At 42.4% G+C, this 18,079-nt stretch overlaps 1 protein-coding gene across 5 annotated transcripts in view; it reads left to right on the top strand.

Moving 5' to 3' along the window:
- Positions 1–647: 647 nt before the first annotated feature.
- lekr1 (Leucine-, glutamate- and lysine-rich protein 1) overlaps positions 648–18,079 on the top strand; it is a 72,320-nt gene continuing 54,888 nt past the window's right edge. For 2 of the 5 annotated variants that reach the window (XM_019278971.2, XM_019278970.2), the window contains exons 1-2: positions 648–807; positions 3,294–3,388. In XM_019278971.2, coding sequence (XP_019134516.2) covers positions 804–807; positions 3,294–3,388 — 99 coding nt within the window. In that variant the 5' untranslated portion in view covers positions 648–803. Of the gene's footprint in view, positions 808–3,293; positions 3,389–14,981; positions 17,951–18,079 lie in introns of all 5 variants that reach the window. The other 3 variants (XM_027280795.1, XM_027280794.1, XM_027280793.1) reach the window with 3 other exon arrangements.

Here is an 18,079-nt window from a genome sequence, read left to right as displayed (position 1 = left end):
TGAGTTTACTGAACTCATCCTCACAAAAATTATTCAGCCAGTAATTTGTGTGCACTACTGGTAGAGCGCTGACGTTTTAGAAACTATACTTGTTAGTCTATCTAGTGACATCAGGAATGTATAAAGATACATGAGAGGTTCCATCTTCTCGTATCTCCATGAACTCATCCTTTGACTCTGCTGTGCCAAATACTCACAGGAATGCCTGTTCATGTTCATGTGAAGCCTCCAGCTGCTAAAGCATAAAATTGTACTGATAAGCATTACCAAGTGAAGCTCCCATCCCCTGAGAGCAAAGGCGGTTAAGGTGGTTGTGGTGTTGGTTAACTGACTCAAGGGGATACAGTGATACCATAGAGAATGAGAATGGCGTTTTTAAATTATGTTTTAATTATGGTCGAGAGTTAAGATGATCTTGATAGGGAATATTGGAGCATTTTCTCCTCCAGCAAAATCTGTTTTTATTTGTATTTATTTTTTGTTAATTTGATGTAACAGCTTAATTAAGTCATTTTGCACTATATTACACGTTATTGTTTTGTATATGAATATACTCAAATTCTCATATTACATTTTTTTCTTCTCCCTTTTACAATGCTCTTATTTTGATAGGAACCTTCCTGCTCTAACCGGAGCTCTGGACGCTCTGTGGCGTCTGGACTGCGTGTTTACGTAACGAGGCTGCGTCGTAGCCATAGCAACAGACAGAGAGCATGGACAAGCCAGGAGAAAGTCAGTCGAAAGTACTTGTCGGTCTTTTTTTATGATTATTTTCTTATTAATCCGGAAAGACGCTGTTGACTATGGGTAGGTTTATTCTTTTTACACGTCGGTACGAGTTAAAATCACAAAGCGTCATTCTTGGTGGTGATTTCAGTGTGAGAGGAGAGAGACCGCACTGATTTGTTTACAGGTTTAGCTAGCTGTGCCAGTTTTGGAGATTGGCGTCATTTCTAAAAAAAGCTGTTCAATTCAGTTTGTTTTATTCATTTATTTCATATACTGCAATTTTGAGCAAGAAGGAGGCCTAGATAGCACTACAACAACCTTCATATTGCTCTATCTATTCTAGATAGATAGATACTTTATTGATCCCAAAGGAAATTCAAGCATTCAACATTAAACATACATTAAAATTAAATTACCGTACGTTAAAACTAACCTGAGATAAATCTAAATGTAAATATGTACAGAGAGAGTAAACATTTGCAGAGAAATTAAACATTTGCACGGGATTAAATATGTACAGAGGAATTAAAAATGTGCAGGGGAATTTAACATTTACATGGAAGATAAATATATTAACTGTGTTAAGAAGTTAACCCATGCTAAACATCTATACAAAGACTATATTAAAAATATAAAGGGATAAAGGACTGTGTGCAGTTAAATTAGGCTGTGAACAGATGAATGAAAGTCACAGCATATAGTGGAGGTAGTCAGAAATGACAATGACAGAGAGTCCAGGAGGTAGTGCAAAAGATCAGATTATTTCAACTCCATCTGCGTCCTTGAGGAGGAGGCGGGTTGAAGACATTTATACGTCTCGGGCGCTCCCTGTCTCAGTAGCCCCTCGGTCCTTGTTTCTGTGCTCGTGCCAAACTGTGGGCCCTCATGAGTTTATATGTTCGTGTTTGTTTCCCGTCACGACTCAGGCATGCGTCCATGCAGAATAGATGAATTTATGAACAGCTTGCCTCTCTCACATTAGACTGATTAATAGTTCAATCAGGGCTAAAATGGACAAAATGTCACGCGGGAACAGTTGTCATGCAAAATCAGCCCTTTCTATCTGAGTCCGTCTAAAAAGGAGAGGCCTGCTTAGTGCTGTCACGGGGGCGTTACTAATTTATCGGAGTTGTGTGAGCCCGTGATTGAGGATCTCTGCTGTGTTTTAACTGCAGAGCCTAGAGACAGTAGGGGGGCAATCAGGCTATTAGCGTGCATGAGCATGAAGCCTGCTCTTTGATTAGGCAGGCTTTGTGTGTCCTGCACTGGTGTGTGTGTGTGTGTGGGTGTGAAAGAAACAGAGGGAGTACACATGCTCGTTTACATGCTAGTGCTTGAATGTTTTAGTGTGTGTGTGTGTGTGTGTGACGTTAAACCTGCCTGTCTTTGCATGAGTTCATATGGATGTGTGTCAGTCTGCATGCATTGTGCTCCAGGCACAAAAGCTTGTGTGTTTGTGCTGTACATTTTCCCTGTGTTTTCCTCTCACTCTGTTTCCCTCTGATGGTCTGCGAGGGCATTTAATGTCTGGCATGCAGCCGTGCACAGGGGACCATCTGATAGGAGTGACCCCTGGCCCTAAATTAGCCAGAGGTATTTAATCTGAGGTCAAGTGTTGAGTTGGCGTGATGCTTTTTGCCTCGCTAATGGTGAGCGGATAGATAAATGTCCTGAAAGCATGCACACACAGATAGACGGACAGAATCAGTCTTTGTTAAACCTTGTGTTGCTCTGCATTGGAGGGCAGACCAACGTATAGCTGTGAAGTCAAAAAACCCTTAGCTGTAAAATACCATAGTCTACAGTCTATAAGCTTAAAGCCATAAGCTTGAGTGATTTAATCTATTGAATGAAGTGTACAGCAAATGGGTTTAATATGGTGGACATCACGCTAAGGGATTTACCCTCACATTAACCTGAGTGGCTAAGTGCTATTCATCAGTTTGAAAGTATCACCCACTTCTGTCCTTAAAAGGGTGGTGAATGTTCGTCAGGGTCATAGAAATAGTTTTCTCAGAGTTTTCTTTTTGAGTTTTTTTACACATACATTTACACACAGTTTATTTCTTTCTGCTGCTGCTGCTGCTGTTGCCCATTGTGTTCTAGTTTGAAGAGAGTGGATTTTATATAAGAATGGACAGAAAACGGGAAACACAGATACACAGAGTTCACCTCTCAAGACCTCAAGAGTTTGAGAACCAATATATCAGAAAAAAAATGTGTTCAATATCTTGCATTTCTCCCTTTAAGGCTCCCTTTGATTTCATTGTTTTGACTCAGTTGCAAACTAATGAAGAAAGTTTAGGTCCATTACTTCCAGTAGAGTCAAAATGAAATTAACTCCTTGAGCAGCAAATTTACAACTTTATTTAATCATATCTAGAGTATAAATACTAATATAATAAATTATTCCATTAATTAAAGTACTAAACAGATGAATCAGTAGTGAAAATAATAGTTAGTTACAGCCCTAGTTTGCATCCCCAAGAGCAAAACTATAACATAATGTAACACACATTGTGTGGCGTTTCCTGTACAGCTAATTCTGCTGCACTTGTTTCCAGGAGACGAGGACAGATGTATGGAGGCAGAGCAGCAGGGGGAGAAGATGGTTCTTCACTGTCCTCCAGTCCACCCACTGCCTGAAGAGATAAAAAAGGTAGGCAGCAAATCAAAAATCACGCTCCTGAAAACCTCCTGGCATCTACCTTGCTGATTTATTTTATTTGAAGTTATATCTGAAGACAAAGGGAACCAATATGAAATCCTTTTCAGCACACACATTCAGTTTGGGACCATATTTCACATGTTAGTGTTCAAAGCCACATGTTAATGTAAGACCATATTGACACAACATATGTTGTTAACAAATGTGTTTTTTTTTTTACCCAACCCAGAAATACAAATGTGTTGAAAACATGTTTGTTACATCCTGATGAGTGTTTCAACACTGCACTCGCTCCATATGCTGCAGTAATCCGTACGACTTGAATAAGAAATGGGACACAATGTTTCCTCTTTTAACCTTCCATCTGTTTCAAGATGAAACACACAAGAAGTAACATGGCAATGATGGCGTGTTGCTTTATATCCTTGTCAGTGTCAGGTGGCAGTTACATACTGTATTCCCATATGATATGCCATATGGTATGAATATGAATTAGCAAGAATATCTCTTGCTTTTCTTTTCTAACAGAAAGCACATAAGGCGTTGGCTACCGGCGTCTTCTCTGTCTGTGAAAGGAAATGATTTTCTCCAAAGACCATGTTTTCCAGAAATTAATTACTCTTTCTAAAAAAAATTCACGCTGACACTAAAACATTGTTCGCATTACACCGTGTATTTTGAGAAGAGCTCTTTTTTTATATGCCTTCACATAAAAAAAATGTACTGAGCGTGCACAAAGCAAAGTAATTAGATTAGAAAAAAAATGTTTTGCCAGTGGGGATGACCATTAGTTTTACTTTTTTTGCTTCCTTAGTCAAAGTTAATTCATTTCTTCAAAAACAGCTCTCTAAACTCAGCCGTCATTTCCATATACAATAGTGACCTTTGTATGAATTGTCTTTTCCACATGCAGAATACCCCTTAAACAGAGCAGCTTATTATAGTAGGGACCAGTAGATAATTAACAATAATAGATAAAGTAACATGATTTTCTGTTTTTGGGTGTGACTTCAGCACCTTCAGCAGACACGCCCCGACAGTACTGGAGCTGAGAATACTGCAGATTTTTACCTGATTTTGACACCTAATTTCATAAACTTGTCCATATTTTTAATCATTTATATTTGGCTGGGTGGTTAATAACACTTTCTTTGGTCTGAAAACCTCAGAACACATATTTGCATATCTGCATCTCCACTTTTAGAACTAAAACATCCACAGCGGAGCCAGCAACAAAGTTAATTAAAGTCATGATAAATAACCACGTTGCAAAATCCTTAATGTCATAATATGACACAGTGACATGATATGGCACACCCCTACTGTTGGCTTGTTTACAGCCTGTCTCATTGGACCACTGCACATTTCTGGTGCTGTCAGACTTGACAGACTGCTGTAGCGATGCTGCGTTATTAGCTCTCGGTGTTAGAAACAAAGGGGCGAAAACTACAAGACCTTGTTTGTAAAAAAAACAAGAATGATCTGTTATTAATATTCTTAGCTACTATACATGATCAGCCAACCAACTGGACATGGTGTGCAGTAGTTAGATTGATCTTAATGGATCTATGAGGCAGCTCTCAATCGCTCTGTGCACTGCCGTCTCTTCCTGTCTCTCTCAGTTCCTCCGTCTGTTGCTCTCTAGTAATTTCTGGAATTTCTCATTTGAGGCCAGTAGATGGCTGTGAACAATACACCCCCTGGTATTATGTGAGGGTGGCCTTTCCATGCTCATGTACAGACAAAATCCCCCCGAGCCTCCCCTGAAAGTCTCCCACACACACACACACACACACACACACACACACACACACACACACACACACACAGTCCATTCTCCCATCCATCCATTCGTCCATCTATCTTTCTGCCAGCTGCGCCATGGCCAACAGTCTCAAATGGGAATCCATTTTATTTATTGATTCCTGTGGTGGGCATCCATCTCTTCCCAGTATGTTTGTGTGTGTTAGTGTGTGTGCATCCGTTTCAGTCCTTCTGTTTATGATTTGTCACAAGGGGCATGTGATAACCAGACAGAGAAAAGCAAAGAGAGACAATAACAAAGAGAGGGAGGGAGAGACTGACATTTTGATCATAGCCCATCCATCTGGTTCAGTCTCAGGATCTACCACCCTCCCTCCCTCTTTTCCTCCTCCTGTCATCCACTCAGATTCCAATAGGTCCATAAAACAGAGGATGTTCTGGGCTTAGCCCCCCTCTGAGTACACTTCGGCACCATTTATTAGAGGAGGCTTAGGTGGTTGGGGGGCGAGCGGAGAACAAAAAACAACAGAGGCAGTGTGCATTGCGAGCGCAAAGCTGTGGGCTGCACCATGTGCACTAGTCGGCGTGGGAGGCAAAGAGGAGGTGGTGTACTAACAGGCCCATTTAAGTGCTGTTAATCCTGGTGTGCTGGGAGAGGGCTGGCACCAAGGTTTAATGGTGGGCTGCTGAGAAGGAGAGCACTGCGGTTAGACACACACACACACCATGCCTCCCACCCACACACTCGCGCACAGAAACACACATACTTGCACTGAACTTCCATGTTGACAGTATGTTTGTGTGTGTGTGTGTGTGTTTGTGTGAGCTACAGGTATGCACATGATACATCCTACTACATACATTATAAGACAGTGAAGTAAATAATATTAGACAGGGTGTGACACCACCGACTATCAACATAGGTTTCCTTTTCATGTGGGTTTGTGCAGCTAACTGTCTCTCTCTGCCACCATAAAAAAAGTTTTTATAAAGAAACCTGAAATAATCTGCGCAGTGTTTTATTGTAAACAGGCTAAGAACGCACACTGTTTTCCAGTTTCTACCGTGTCATGTGGATGCAATCACACTTCCACTGAGTCAGTCCCTTTCTTTGTCTTTCTCCAAGGGCACATTAACACTTATCATTCAGGGACCACAGAGCATTACTCCCTCCTTTGCACTGATGGTCTTGGAATTGAAAATCAACTCAAACCTGCTTCTCTAAGCAGGTGGTCAGACTAAAAATAGCACTGCATTAAAAAACACAAGGGGCTGCGTTGGCGTGTTGCTACAGGTACCGGTGAGAAGATGAAACACGATCCAGGAAAATCAGTTTGATTCTCTTTTAATCATGAGGAGAAAAGTAGAATACCCTGTTCATGTTGCAAAGTAGCCTGCCTGGATTTTATGCACTTGGCTAACACAGTGCACCGCTGAATGACGTTGCACTGCGTTGCAGAAAAAGTGACGTTTTTTTGTGGGAGTCCTCTGCGTCAGGACCCCGTCTGTGCTAAGACGACGACACAGTGCTCTCGTCAGTCTGAACACAACACAAGCCTTTGTCTACTGCTGCCACCAAAACCACATTAAAACAAAGCTGTTTCTCTCCCTTCCTTCCTTACTTGGCAGGATTTTTCTCCGAATTGTCAAAGTGACACTTAGTCACCTAACATAGTGCTCCAGTCCAAATGCGACTGACGGGTTAGTTGTTTTTTCAGTTGCAGTGCAGAGCAGAGCCGAGCCGAGCACACTGCAGCATTTTTTACGCGGCAGCTAAAGCACCTCTTGTTCTCCACGAGGTGCTGATACTACCTATTCACTTCTCGAGTGTCACATTCTGAGAGGAGCTCAGAAACACAGTGTAACAGGACAAGACGTTCACCTCCGAGAGTGACAGGGAGAGAGGAAGTACTGGGGGAGAAAGTGACAGAGGAGAAGAAGAAGAAGAAGCGAGCAGAGACAAGCAGGACAGTACTCCCTGTTAACTTCTCAAATATTGTGGCCTGTGAAACAGCCTTGAAACACAGTGTAACAGGACAAGATGTTCACGTTAGAGATAATTAGGGAGCGAGTGGAGAGGAAGGGATGGAGGGAGGGAGGCAGGTTTTAGTTTTCTACATAGAGAGATAAGAAATGAATAGACAAAAGACTAAAAATGGCTTTCATACACATATCATACACATGCAAGAACACAAACGCATCCAGCTCTCTGCTTCATGCTATTTTCCTAAACACTGCTACTTACTCTCACACTGATACACACACTGCACATCATGGCATGCATTCACTACCTATCCGACTTCATTCATAATTGACGAGGTGCCTGAATTCTGTTTCAGCCAGTGCATTCACAGTACTGTACGGTGTCTTTCAGGCCTGAGGCTTCCATCCCTACTACAGTGTGTCAGCAACATGGCACTTTTCCTTCTGTCTCGCTCTGTCTCTTTCTATATGCAGTACAGTACTGTATATATGTAGCTACATGGACAGCTGACACTGTATGTGCCGCCGCAGGGTCTGCTGTACTGACAGGTTTGTGGCCCAGGCTGACTGCTGCCAGAGTGATCTATACGTAAAACTGTATGGAGCTTAAATATTTTGTGTGCGTGTGTGTGTGCACTCTTGTAAGAGAATATTTTAGCCGGCCTTCACTTTTAAAGACTTAACAGAGCAGCAGCAGCAGCAGCAGTAGCGCCAGTCTTGCATCTGTTCTACATGGGATTTGTTTACAGGCACAGCATTAGGTGGAAGTCACCTGTGTTTTGGCAGCACTTAATCACTGTAGTTATATACTAAAACGGCAGAAAGTAGACTTTCACATGAAAAACAGCTTTGAGAAGTGAAAACGCTAGCTGTTTTGCAGGCCTTTGCAGGCAGACAGCTGTAGAGACGTGTGAGAAAAACACAGCTGAAACAGCTACCTGTACACAAGTCTTTATTAAAATGCCGTTTAAGGTTGAGTTGATTTGGCTGATGTGGGCACATTGTGTAACAATTGCACAAACTGTAGATTCCTTGGACTTTAATAACAAGTATGGAAAAAGAAATCAACAGTCACATCTGGACATGTACGATCCATGCTGTGACCACACTGCCCTCTGTATGTTGATAGGACAGGTACAAAAGGCCTCACTCATGTTTGTGACATGTTTAAAGTTTGAGTTTTGCATCCACTAAAACACTTCAGTGTGACTGCATTGTTTTCTCGAGTTTTTGAAACACCATTGTTCCTAAGATGTTACATCAGTCAGACTTTCCTGCTTGCTGAGCTTCTCTGTGTGTTGTCACTCTTTTTACAAGTATGCAATTAAATCTATGTGTGACTCGCACTCGCAGTATGTCTGTACCAAACGTCCTGTGGTAAATGTCGTAGAAAAACTGGTTAAGGATCGGACAGGCGTGTGTTTATGATGGTTAAGATTATGTTATAGTGGCCATATCAATGGAAGTCCTCCATTTTTTGGAGTATGAGTCGTTTGTTTCAGTGTATGGGTGGAAAAAGAACATATTCTAAAATGATCTGCCCATTTCTTGGACCATAACTGTGTCTCTGTAAAGTACTTTTAGCTGCATATAAAATGGTGCTTTACAAATCTGCTTGAACTTGACCTAAAGTCCTTCTCCACTCACTTGAGGGAAACAGTCCCTTTCATCTCTTTCTTTGTAAAAGTCTCTGCAAAGCAATTTGTCATAACAATATTGCTGCGGAGACCGGGCAGCAGAGAACAGAAAGCTAAAATGTCTCCATATAATCTGCAGTCTGTTCTTTTTGGAGACCTCACAGGAGACTTAGATGTTGAAGTAGTCCAAAAAAAAAAACATTTCTCTCCTTTTATTTGTTTCAACATAAAGATCTAAGTCAAAGTTGTGACTTTCCATGCTTCTTGACTGTCCAACTTAGGGCTCTGAACTGCTCTTTCCCTCCTTCTCCCTCCCTCCATCCATCTATTTTTAATGTGAGCATGGCAAAGTCTTCTACAGGAAAAGAGGTGAGAGACGAGCCTCATATCCCAGTGAGCTGCACTGTCCTACACATCTCTCCTTTTCGTTCTTTGTCCTCTCTCAGTTTTCCTTTCCTTAAATAATGGATAGATTATCCCATCAATAACACCTCAGGAAGTCACTGGATAATGGCAACGCATGCGCTGTCTGTTCCCTCCAATCAGTGTATTTCAGACCTGCTCTCTTCCTCCTCCTCCTCCCTCTTCATAGTCTTCCTCACCTTTCCTGTCCTTTTTCAGTCTGTTTTCTTAAATCTGGGGGAAGAGAGAGCGAGATTAAGAGGGAGGGGATGTGGGGGAGTTTTCATCAGGTGAATGGTGATCTGCAATAATGACTGAGAGACAGCGGAGGGGGATTATTGTGCAATATTGTCACGGGTATTGCCTGGAGCCAAAGTGACAATATTGCATGATAATCCACAGGTCATTACAAGGTCACTGGTGCTTTTATGAAGCAGTTGGCATAACAGTTTTTTTGTTTTGTTTAAATATATACTATAACCAAGTGTTCAGGCAATCAATCTCTGAATATAAAAATGCTGACATACACGTGTTTTTCCTTTTTGATTGAAGATTTGATCAGGTCGTCTGTTTACATGGGAGATGATCTAATACAGTCTGGTGTTTACATGCGCTGACGCTTTTAATCAGAACAGCTGTGTGCAAAAGTGATGTCCTTGTTCAATTTTCCGTGAACTCGTTTGAACGGGTTGTTATTTCTTATTTTCCAACCGTCTAGACGTTGGATAATGTTCAGTTCTTAAAGAGTTTGTATAAAAAACAAACTCACCGCTGAGTGCAGTCTGACGAGGAAGCCGCCTTTTTTTTTTTTTTTTTGAAAGCCGAGAAACGTCTCTATGCATTTATGTCAAGAAGGAGGGGAAGCGTGAAAAAAAGGCAGCCAGGAAGTAATCAGGTTAAATTCTTCACATGGGACAAAATGTTTTGATCAGTTTATGAGAAGGTTTGTTCGGATTGAGCTTGTGATAGAGATTTTTTTATTCTGTTTAGGCTTTTACACCAGTTATAATTAGTGAGTGTGTTGCTACTGTTTGTTGCATCCGTATCGTTGCGTGGTGAAACCTGTTAATGCCATGTCAGGATACCTTCCAACTGAGTTTGATAGCATAAAAATATCTACAGCATTCAATGATGGGAGTGAGGACTTTCTTTTATAGACGCAAGATTTTGCACAAATTCTTTTTTACAGCCCTACAGTTAACAACAATTCACTGTCAAAAGAGGAAGAATTTCCTCATTGATATCCCAACAAGGGGTGCGAATGTCACTTTTTCACTATTGTGCTTACTGCCTTCACCACTTATGCATATTCAAAGCTGAATACAGCCAGTCCGGACATGTTTGTGTGCTGTTGAAAGTCAAGTAAATCCCAAAAAACTGAGGTGGAATTTGAGGCAAGTTGAAGAAAAGTTGGTACGAGAGAAAAGGTAAAACACACCACTTACAGACTGATTATACTTAACAGTGCAAAAGGATTTGGCTTTTCTTGTAACATTAAATCAACTTTAACCCCCATCTTTAACATCTCGCCGAACCTTTGGTGACATAAAGCTTAAGTTATTTGTACAGTCAAACTGAATTAGGTTTTCTCCGTTTAACTGTTCATTTAAAAGTGCCTGAAGCTTTGCGTAATACACTTGTATGCTCGCACAGAGTTAAACACCACAGGCAGCAGCACTTGTTTTCTCTTGCTCAGGAAGGTTAAATGAGGCTACATTTTGCTTCGCTCCATTGACTGTCATTTAGTCGGACAGAATGTCATTCCGTTGGTTTGAACTGCAAATGAAAAACAGAGAAGCAGGATAAATGTTCGAAATGAAAGGGGGTTCATTGACAAACTGGACAATCACGGAAAGTAGAACACACCCAGATAGACAAGGCAGGCAGACACAAACACACATTTCAGCCGGCGTTACCTCCCTTGGCCTCTCTCTTGGCTTACCGTGCCGTGCCATGTCGTGCCGAGCCGTGTGTTGTCATGCGTGATCTAGTGGGGCTAACGGAAGCACATGTGTTGTCTGCTAACTCTGATTAATGTAACAGACTATACTCCCCCCTTCTCTCCTCCCTGCTGTCCTGCGCTCACCTCTCATGTCTGCACTCAGTCTGTGTTTCAATCCTGAGCCCTGAGAAGGAGAGAGAGTCATTAAATTATAATACAGTGTTTCTCTTGTTTTGCTGGTCTAGTATGGAGCGTATTCGAGTCTATTAAGCAAACAGTCCAGGTTAAAATGATCAGGGCAGTTTAAATTCCCAGCACTGAACACTTTATATTGTCATTCAGTTGTTAAAGAGCCACTGTAACATTGTAAGCCCTGAAGACTAACCTCTGCTTATAGACTTGTGATTTAATAAACTGGGTTGCATCTTTAAAACGGAAGGAATGTTTTAGCTACTAGCCAAAGACTTTAGCAATGCGTAAATCAATTACCAGCAAACATTAGTAGATCCGTTCATTCAAAAGCATTTAACAACATAAACAGGAAGTCAACTCAAGCTGTTAACATCAAACCCCCAAGAAGAGCGCTGGGCTTTGAATACAATTTGACACGGTGGCCAAACCGTGTAGTGACAGTAATAACGCCCATCATATGATACACAGGAGCCAGGAAATACTTTTTCCAATAATCATAAATTGTGAAAGAAGCCACTGTTAAACAGTGGATACATTTATTCTAAGCGAAATGACTCTTTTAAGGATCTATTCGGTCCACTTTACATCATCAAGTGTCTACGATTAAATCATTTTAGCCGTATTCAATTTAGCAAAGGACTGAACAAGAATTCAGTGGCTGAAGTCTGTAGTGCTCTTAGCTTCAATGAGCATCTTCCATAATAATAAATGAAGCCTAGCCTCCGAGGCTAGCTCTCCTTAATACATCCACAGTTCACATAGAGGCGGAAGTCAAATGGTTTATTAAACCCAACTGACAATCCGTATCCGAATCCGACAATGCATACTATTCATGCAGTATGTTGTGTTATTTATGTGAAATTGAATCCACAGTATACATGGTTATTAAAAAGCTGCTTGATGAACTGTCAAGTTAGACGTGTGTTTTTATGCTTCTGTCTAAACGAGTCTTACAGCTGACGTCAGTTTTGTCAGTTTGCTCAGTTAGCTATGCAGCTGCCGCGTATGGCAATTAGTAGACGTAAATATTTAAACATCTCATCTCTATGTAAGACGAGGTTTGTGTGGAGAGACCAGTTTTCATTTAGCGACCGTTAACTCCCCACTTTGTTAACACGAAGTTATACCTAAGCTAAGTTTGAAGAGCGGGTGGTACCACCTCCACATCACCACTAGTGAACTGTTTTATGTCTGCAGAGGAGCAAAATTCAAGCAGGTATTAGAGTCAGATTCAGTCTAACACATTTCAAACCTCTACAGCATCCCAAAAGTGAAGGTAACAATTGAAATGGATCATTAGGACAGACGTGAGGTGTACTACACTGCAGCCTTTTGACTACAGCGCTGCTTCTCAATTTCCTTGGGCACCCACACATCATCTGATACTGCGGTATTCTTGGTGTTGCTCTCGGTGGTTAAATGAGGCGTCACTTTCCAGTGCACCTGACACTTGAGTGTGAAAAGCTGTCCAGTTGCAGTGGGTGCTGTCACTAGTCAGTTCCGGAGATGTGCATAGGTAACTTTGAGCAAATACCTTAAGACCTCGAGATCACACATACAGAACAAAATGGGCACAGGCAATCTTCTGCCTACTGCCTACTCCTCAGGCTACTTGTTTGTTGTTTGTGCGTGCCGTGCTGTGCCATGCCGTGCTGTGCTTCGCCCTGTGTTTAGATGTGATGTGATGCGTGGCCAAGTGCCGGTCGTGGCAGCCATAGGTGATTCTTTCCCTGCCACTGCCCTTTCCCTGCTTCCACGCAAAGGAGTAAGTGAGGTAAGCGGCCAGGCAGACGGGGAGGGGAAGGCAAGGAAGGAGAAGATAAGCAAATGGGAGGACAGCCAGTCAGCCAGACAAACATGCAACCCTGGATTATAACCCCCCCCCCCCCCCCCCCCCGCCCCGACCGCCAAGCCCTCACTATAATATTCTCCCTAAAATTTTTTCAGCACAGCCATGGTCCAGTCACCCCTCCTTCCTGCACTTTGTCTGCTCTGCTGACTTTCCTGTGACTGTTTCTGATCATTTTAACCTCAGGCCCTCTGCATGCACACATCTGTGTGTGTATGTGTGTGATTGACTGTGGATTCCTCTGTGCTACTCTACACACACAAGCCAGACACTGGCTATCTCACACACTTTGATTCATCCAATCCACATTACAGTATGCCCCTGATCTGTCTGCCCCCTCCCTTCTCTCCTCTTTCCTACTCGCACGCCTCTGCCCCCCCTCTGCACTTCCCTCTATCCCTTGTGACCGCCATAGTCCCCCTCCCTTTTCCCTCCTCCACACACACACACACACACACCCAGATGCACTCACACACAGACACGCACCCAGATAAACAGACATAGAAACATAATTCATTCACACACACACTGCGCTGTGGTCAAAGAACTTACACATTCGCACAAATATTCACACACATGCCCACATCTACACACATATACACACTTGCCATGTGATGTGTGCTGCGCCATGGGGTCCAGATGAGTGGAATCTCAGTGTTGGCTCTCGCTACACTGAGCACCACAGGGGGTCTTTATCGTCGCAAAAAATCAACAAAGCCGCAGTCACGAAGTGCTGTCTCGATCACACACACACACACACACACACAAACACGAGAGCACACATACATACGTGGCTATGTGTGCACGTATGACCAGAAATATTCACGCACGTACTGGCAATACACAAAAAAACCATAAAGCAAAGAGGGGAAAAAAATAAAATAAAGCGCTCACACACTCACTCGAAGTGACAAAAGCTCACAAAAACATTCTCGTTTTGACACGCGAAGACAAGAGCACAGCTGGACTATGTTTTTAGTGGGACACACACACACCGGCAAGCTCTCACGCACACTCACAGCCCAAAAAGGAAAATAATTTAGGAAAATTAGGGGGGGAAAAAAACATGGATAAGACCCTTAACTAGTTAATCCCTTCTTAAATGCTTGCGTGATCTATCGTCTGCGAGTTCAGAGAGAAGCGCGATGAAGTGCCAGCTAAGCAGATAGAAAGGAGAAAGCGTTTGTTTGGTTGACAGAGAGGGAGAGAGAGTTTGAAAAGGAAAGAGTTTAGAAGAGTCCAGGTATGACGCGAGCACTGCCGCCTTTTTGTTTTTCCCCCCTCTAAATCCGCCGCCCATCATCATATCACTTGATTAAACCTAATCCAAATGCCTCTAATCCTCCAGACACACACACACACAAAAAATGTCTAAGTGCCTTATACCCCTCCATAACATCTCTAATCAGATTTCACTGTGACTGAATTGTGCCTCACAGTATTTCTTTGACTGGGTTTGTGAGTGGGGGTTGTAGTTTTCCTAACCTCCCTACTTTCCAAAATGACACCAGGGTTTTCTGGTTCTTCAAGTGTTGTGGATTAGAGAAAATAAATTGTTTAGTCTGTCTGTTTGTGAAAATCTGTTGGGACTTGTTGTCTACGATACTCTCCTTTGTATAGCCTGGATGCTGTCACATCTTTATGAAAAACCTTGGCCAACTACTTATCTGATGAATGCAAATCAGAGACAAATATGTACTTGTGTATTTTGTTTTGTTTGTTTGCCATCACATTGTTATGTGTCACACCCATTTCATTTGTAATTAAGTTGGATGTGAAAACTGATTCAGTCCTGTGTGTTTTCCTGTGTGGCAGGTCCGTGACACTGACCTTATTCTGCTGTTTTGATGAGCCAGATGGGTCACGACAGCTGTGGCTGATGGAGGTGGACGTGGGAGAGGAGCAGGAAGATGAGGAGGAGGACAGGGATGGAAGGGGCAGTTGTTTAGGAAGGAGAAGGAGAAAATGATGCGATGAGGTCATTAGGATTTAGGAGAGAGGTTATCAAATTTGGAAAAATTCGATTATCTTATGCGTCTTGTTTGCATCTTCAACCTCAGAACATGAGACAACGAGCACACAAGTGGACAGTCGGGGAGTTAAAAAGGCATCACGTAAATTAATCATGTTTTTTATGCTGGCAAGACACCAACCACCGACAGAATACCCCCATCTTGTCGCCCCCACCGGCACCACTCCACCCCTCCTAAATGTTTCAGGCAAGAGGTAATAGCCCTAATGTTTAATTGATGGAGCACGGAGGCATTGTGGTGATAACATGCACTGTGGAGGTGGTCCAAGTCACAAAACACAGACGCAGACAGCAGTCTTGGTACCTGTTAGGTGTAGACACATGCTGGAGGTTCACTTACAGTAAGAGGCTATTATCTGAAGGTTGAGACAGACACACACACGTCATAGGCACTGCATCGCTGATGTACCCTGAGGCATTATGCATGTTTTGCATAATTACATACATTCTGTTGACTTTATAATAAGCTCTTTTGTAATAGATATTTATTAACTCTATATATAATAGAATAATCATTCAGTGGATGAATTAAACCAATGTGGTGTGCGTTCAAGAGCTGCACGTGTCTCGAAATGTAATGTTTTAAACCACTTTTGGCAGCAGGCCAGCATGCTAATGGAGTCAATCAACAGACAGAATGAAAGAGAGATAGGAGGGACACAAGGGGAGCCATACAAGTGTTGTGTGCGCTAGAGGACAAAGAGGTTCGGTGTGTTGAAGAGAAGCATAGTTTGGCTGCTGGCGTGAAACATCCAAAGGACAACAAGACCTTTTTCCTCCTCTGCCTCATTCTTCCTCTCTTTTTCTATCACTTCCTTGTTTCATTCAAACCGTCCTTGTCTCTCCCTTTTCCTCTCAGGTGCTTTTTTGCAAGCCTGTGTGTGGTTGTAGTCGTGTCTGTGTGTGTGTGTGTGTGTGAAACGTATGGAGGGGTTAGTTTTTTGGTTTGGTTTGAGTGCTAAGTGAACGTGTCAGTGCCCAGGGCAAGGGGTCTCCCCGTGGGGCCGAGCTCAGTCACGGGAGCACACAACCCCACTGGTGATGCAGACATTCTACCCTAAGGGAATGTGTGTGTGTGTGTGTGTGTGTGTGTGTGTGTGTGTGTGTTAAGAGTCTGTCTGCCTGAAGATACTTATGTGAGCAAATTTGCCTTTGTATGCGTCTGTCTACGTCTGTGTCTTTTGTTCGTAGACGTGTACATGCTTGTGCTTGTATCTATGTGGGTTTTAATGCGTGTGTCTGTTTGTTAGTCGGTGTGTCTTTGGGTTTTTGTCTGTGCCTTTCATCTGCTCCTGTGTGCGCGGAAATGTGCTTTCGAATGTGCTTTGTGCTGCAAGTGTTAGAAAGCTGTGTGTGTGTGTTTGTGTGCATGTGTCTGTGTAGCCATAGCTAAGGCACGATTCAGCCCTCGGGTCTCTTTAACACTGTGTATTGCCCCCCTTGTTGTCGGTCTTCATGACTACATCACTTGCATAAAGAACCACCACCACACACACACACACAGAAATGCACACACAGAAATGTACATGCATAAGCATTTTTGGATGAAATACAACACACACACACACACACACACACACAGTAGTTTTTGCCTGCAGGAACTATGAGGACATCTGCACAGTAAACACTAAACCCCCCTGAGCCCCAGTCCCAAATATTGCTCACACTTGCACGCACTTACTGTGTGTGTGTGTGTGTGTGTGTCTCTCTCTCTCTCTCTCTCTCTCTCTCTCTCTCACACACACACACACACACACACACACACACACACACACACAAACTCGCATTGCAAACAGATAATAGCCCATATTCTCCAGAGTGCATTCTGCAGCAACACAATGTAGTACATTGTCATGTTGTGGAGCTTTCTTTCCACCCACTCTAATGCACTTCCTCCTCTCCTTTTCTGTCCTCTCTGTTTTCATTTTCTCTTCTGCCTGTCTCTAGATCTTCGTCAGCATAAATGCGTGCAACACCTTATGGTGAGAACATCAGGAGCACACCTTTAATGTTTAAAGCTTTAATAAACAAACATCCAAATACATAAGGAGCCCTGCAAAGAGTCTCAGGAAGTGCCATACTGTTATACATTATTAGGACCATGTGTGAAATCTGGATTTCTAGGAGTGCAGTGGTTGTATTTTCTGCACTTTCTGATCATTTCTTTGCTCTTGTTAATTGTTTTTCTCATTGATGTTCTTAACTTGTTGCTTTTGTACTCTTTCTGGGTTTCTCATGTTACAGTATTTGGATTTTGGCGACGGCATTTTCCATGTGTACAGTAAAGTGTGGAAACTCTTCTTAACACGTGTCTTAATTAATATCTAGAATAATTTAATTAATATCTAGACATTTTTAGCTTTTTATGATTTTAGTGATGACCTGATTTTTTTTTTTCTCTTGCCGCCTCGAGTTTGGCTTGAGTTTTTGTGTTTTTTGTCTCAACAACTCTTGAATAGATAACATCCCCAGCTGTAGCTTGCATTTTGTGCGTGCTGCTAAAATGAGATGGTGAACATGATAAATATGACTGCTAGCATGGTTGTAGACATTTAATCTTGTTATTATGTAGAAAGTCTTCTCCACTTGTACCTCAGCATTTGCTGTGAGTTCAGTTCTCGTCTTCTAAAGTGTGATGGCTGCTAGAAGACAGACTCCCGTTGTCCTCAAGACTTGAGGCAGACAGAATCTGCACCTTGGCTTGACATGGAGAGACAAGATGCTAACACAGAGCAAGGAAGCACTGTGATAGGTGGGAACAGAGAGAGAGAGATGCTTCACCTGTCAATCTTTTGTCACGTCAAAAGCACTTTCAAGTGTTGCCGTGTGTGATTGTGTGTTGTCTGTCTCGACACCCTGTCATTCTTTTTGAATTCTTACT

The sequence above is a fragment of the Larimichthys crocea genome, chromosome VII (assembly GCF_000972845.2).
Source record: "Larimichthys crocea isolate SSNF chromosome VII, L_crocea_2.0, whole genome shotgun sequence".
In the NCBI taxonomy this organism is placed as follows: Eukaryota; Metazoa; Chordata; class Actinopteri; family Sciaenidae; genus Larimichthys; species Larimichthys crocea.
Note: the sequence above shows the minus strand (reverse complement) of the source record. Positions and strands in the feature narration are given on the sequence as shown.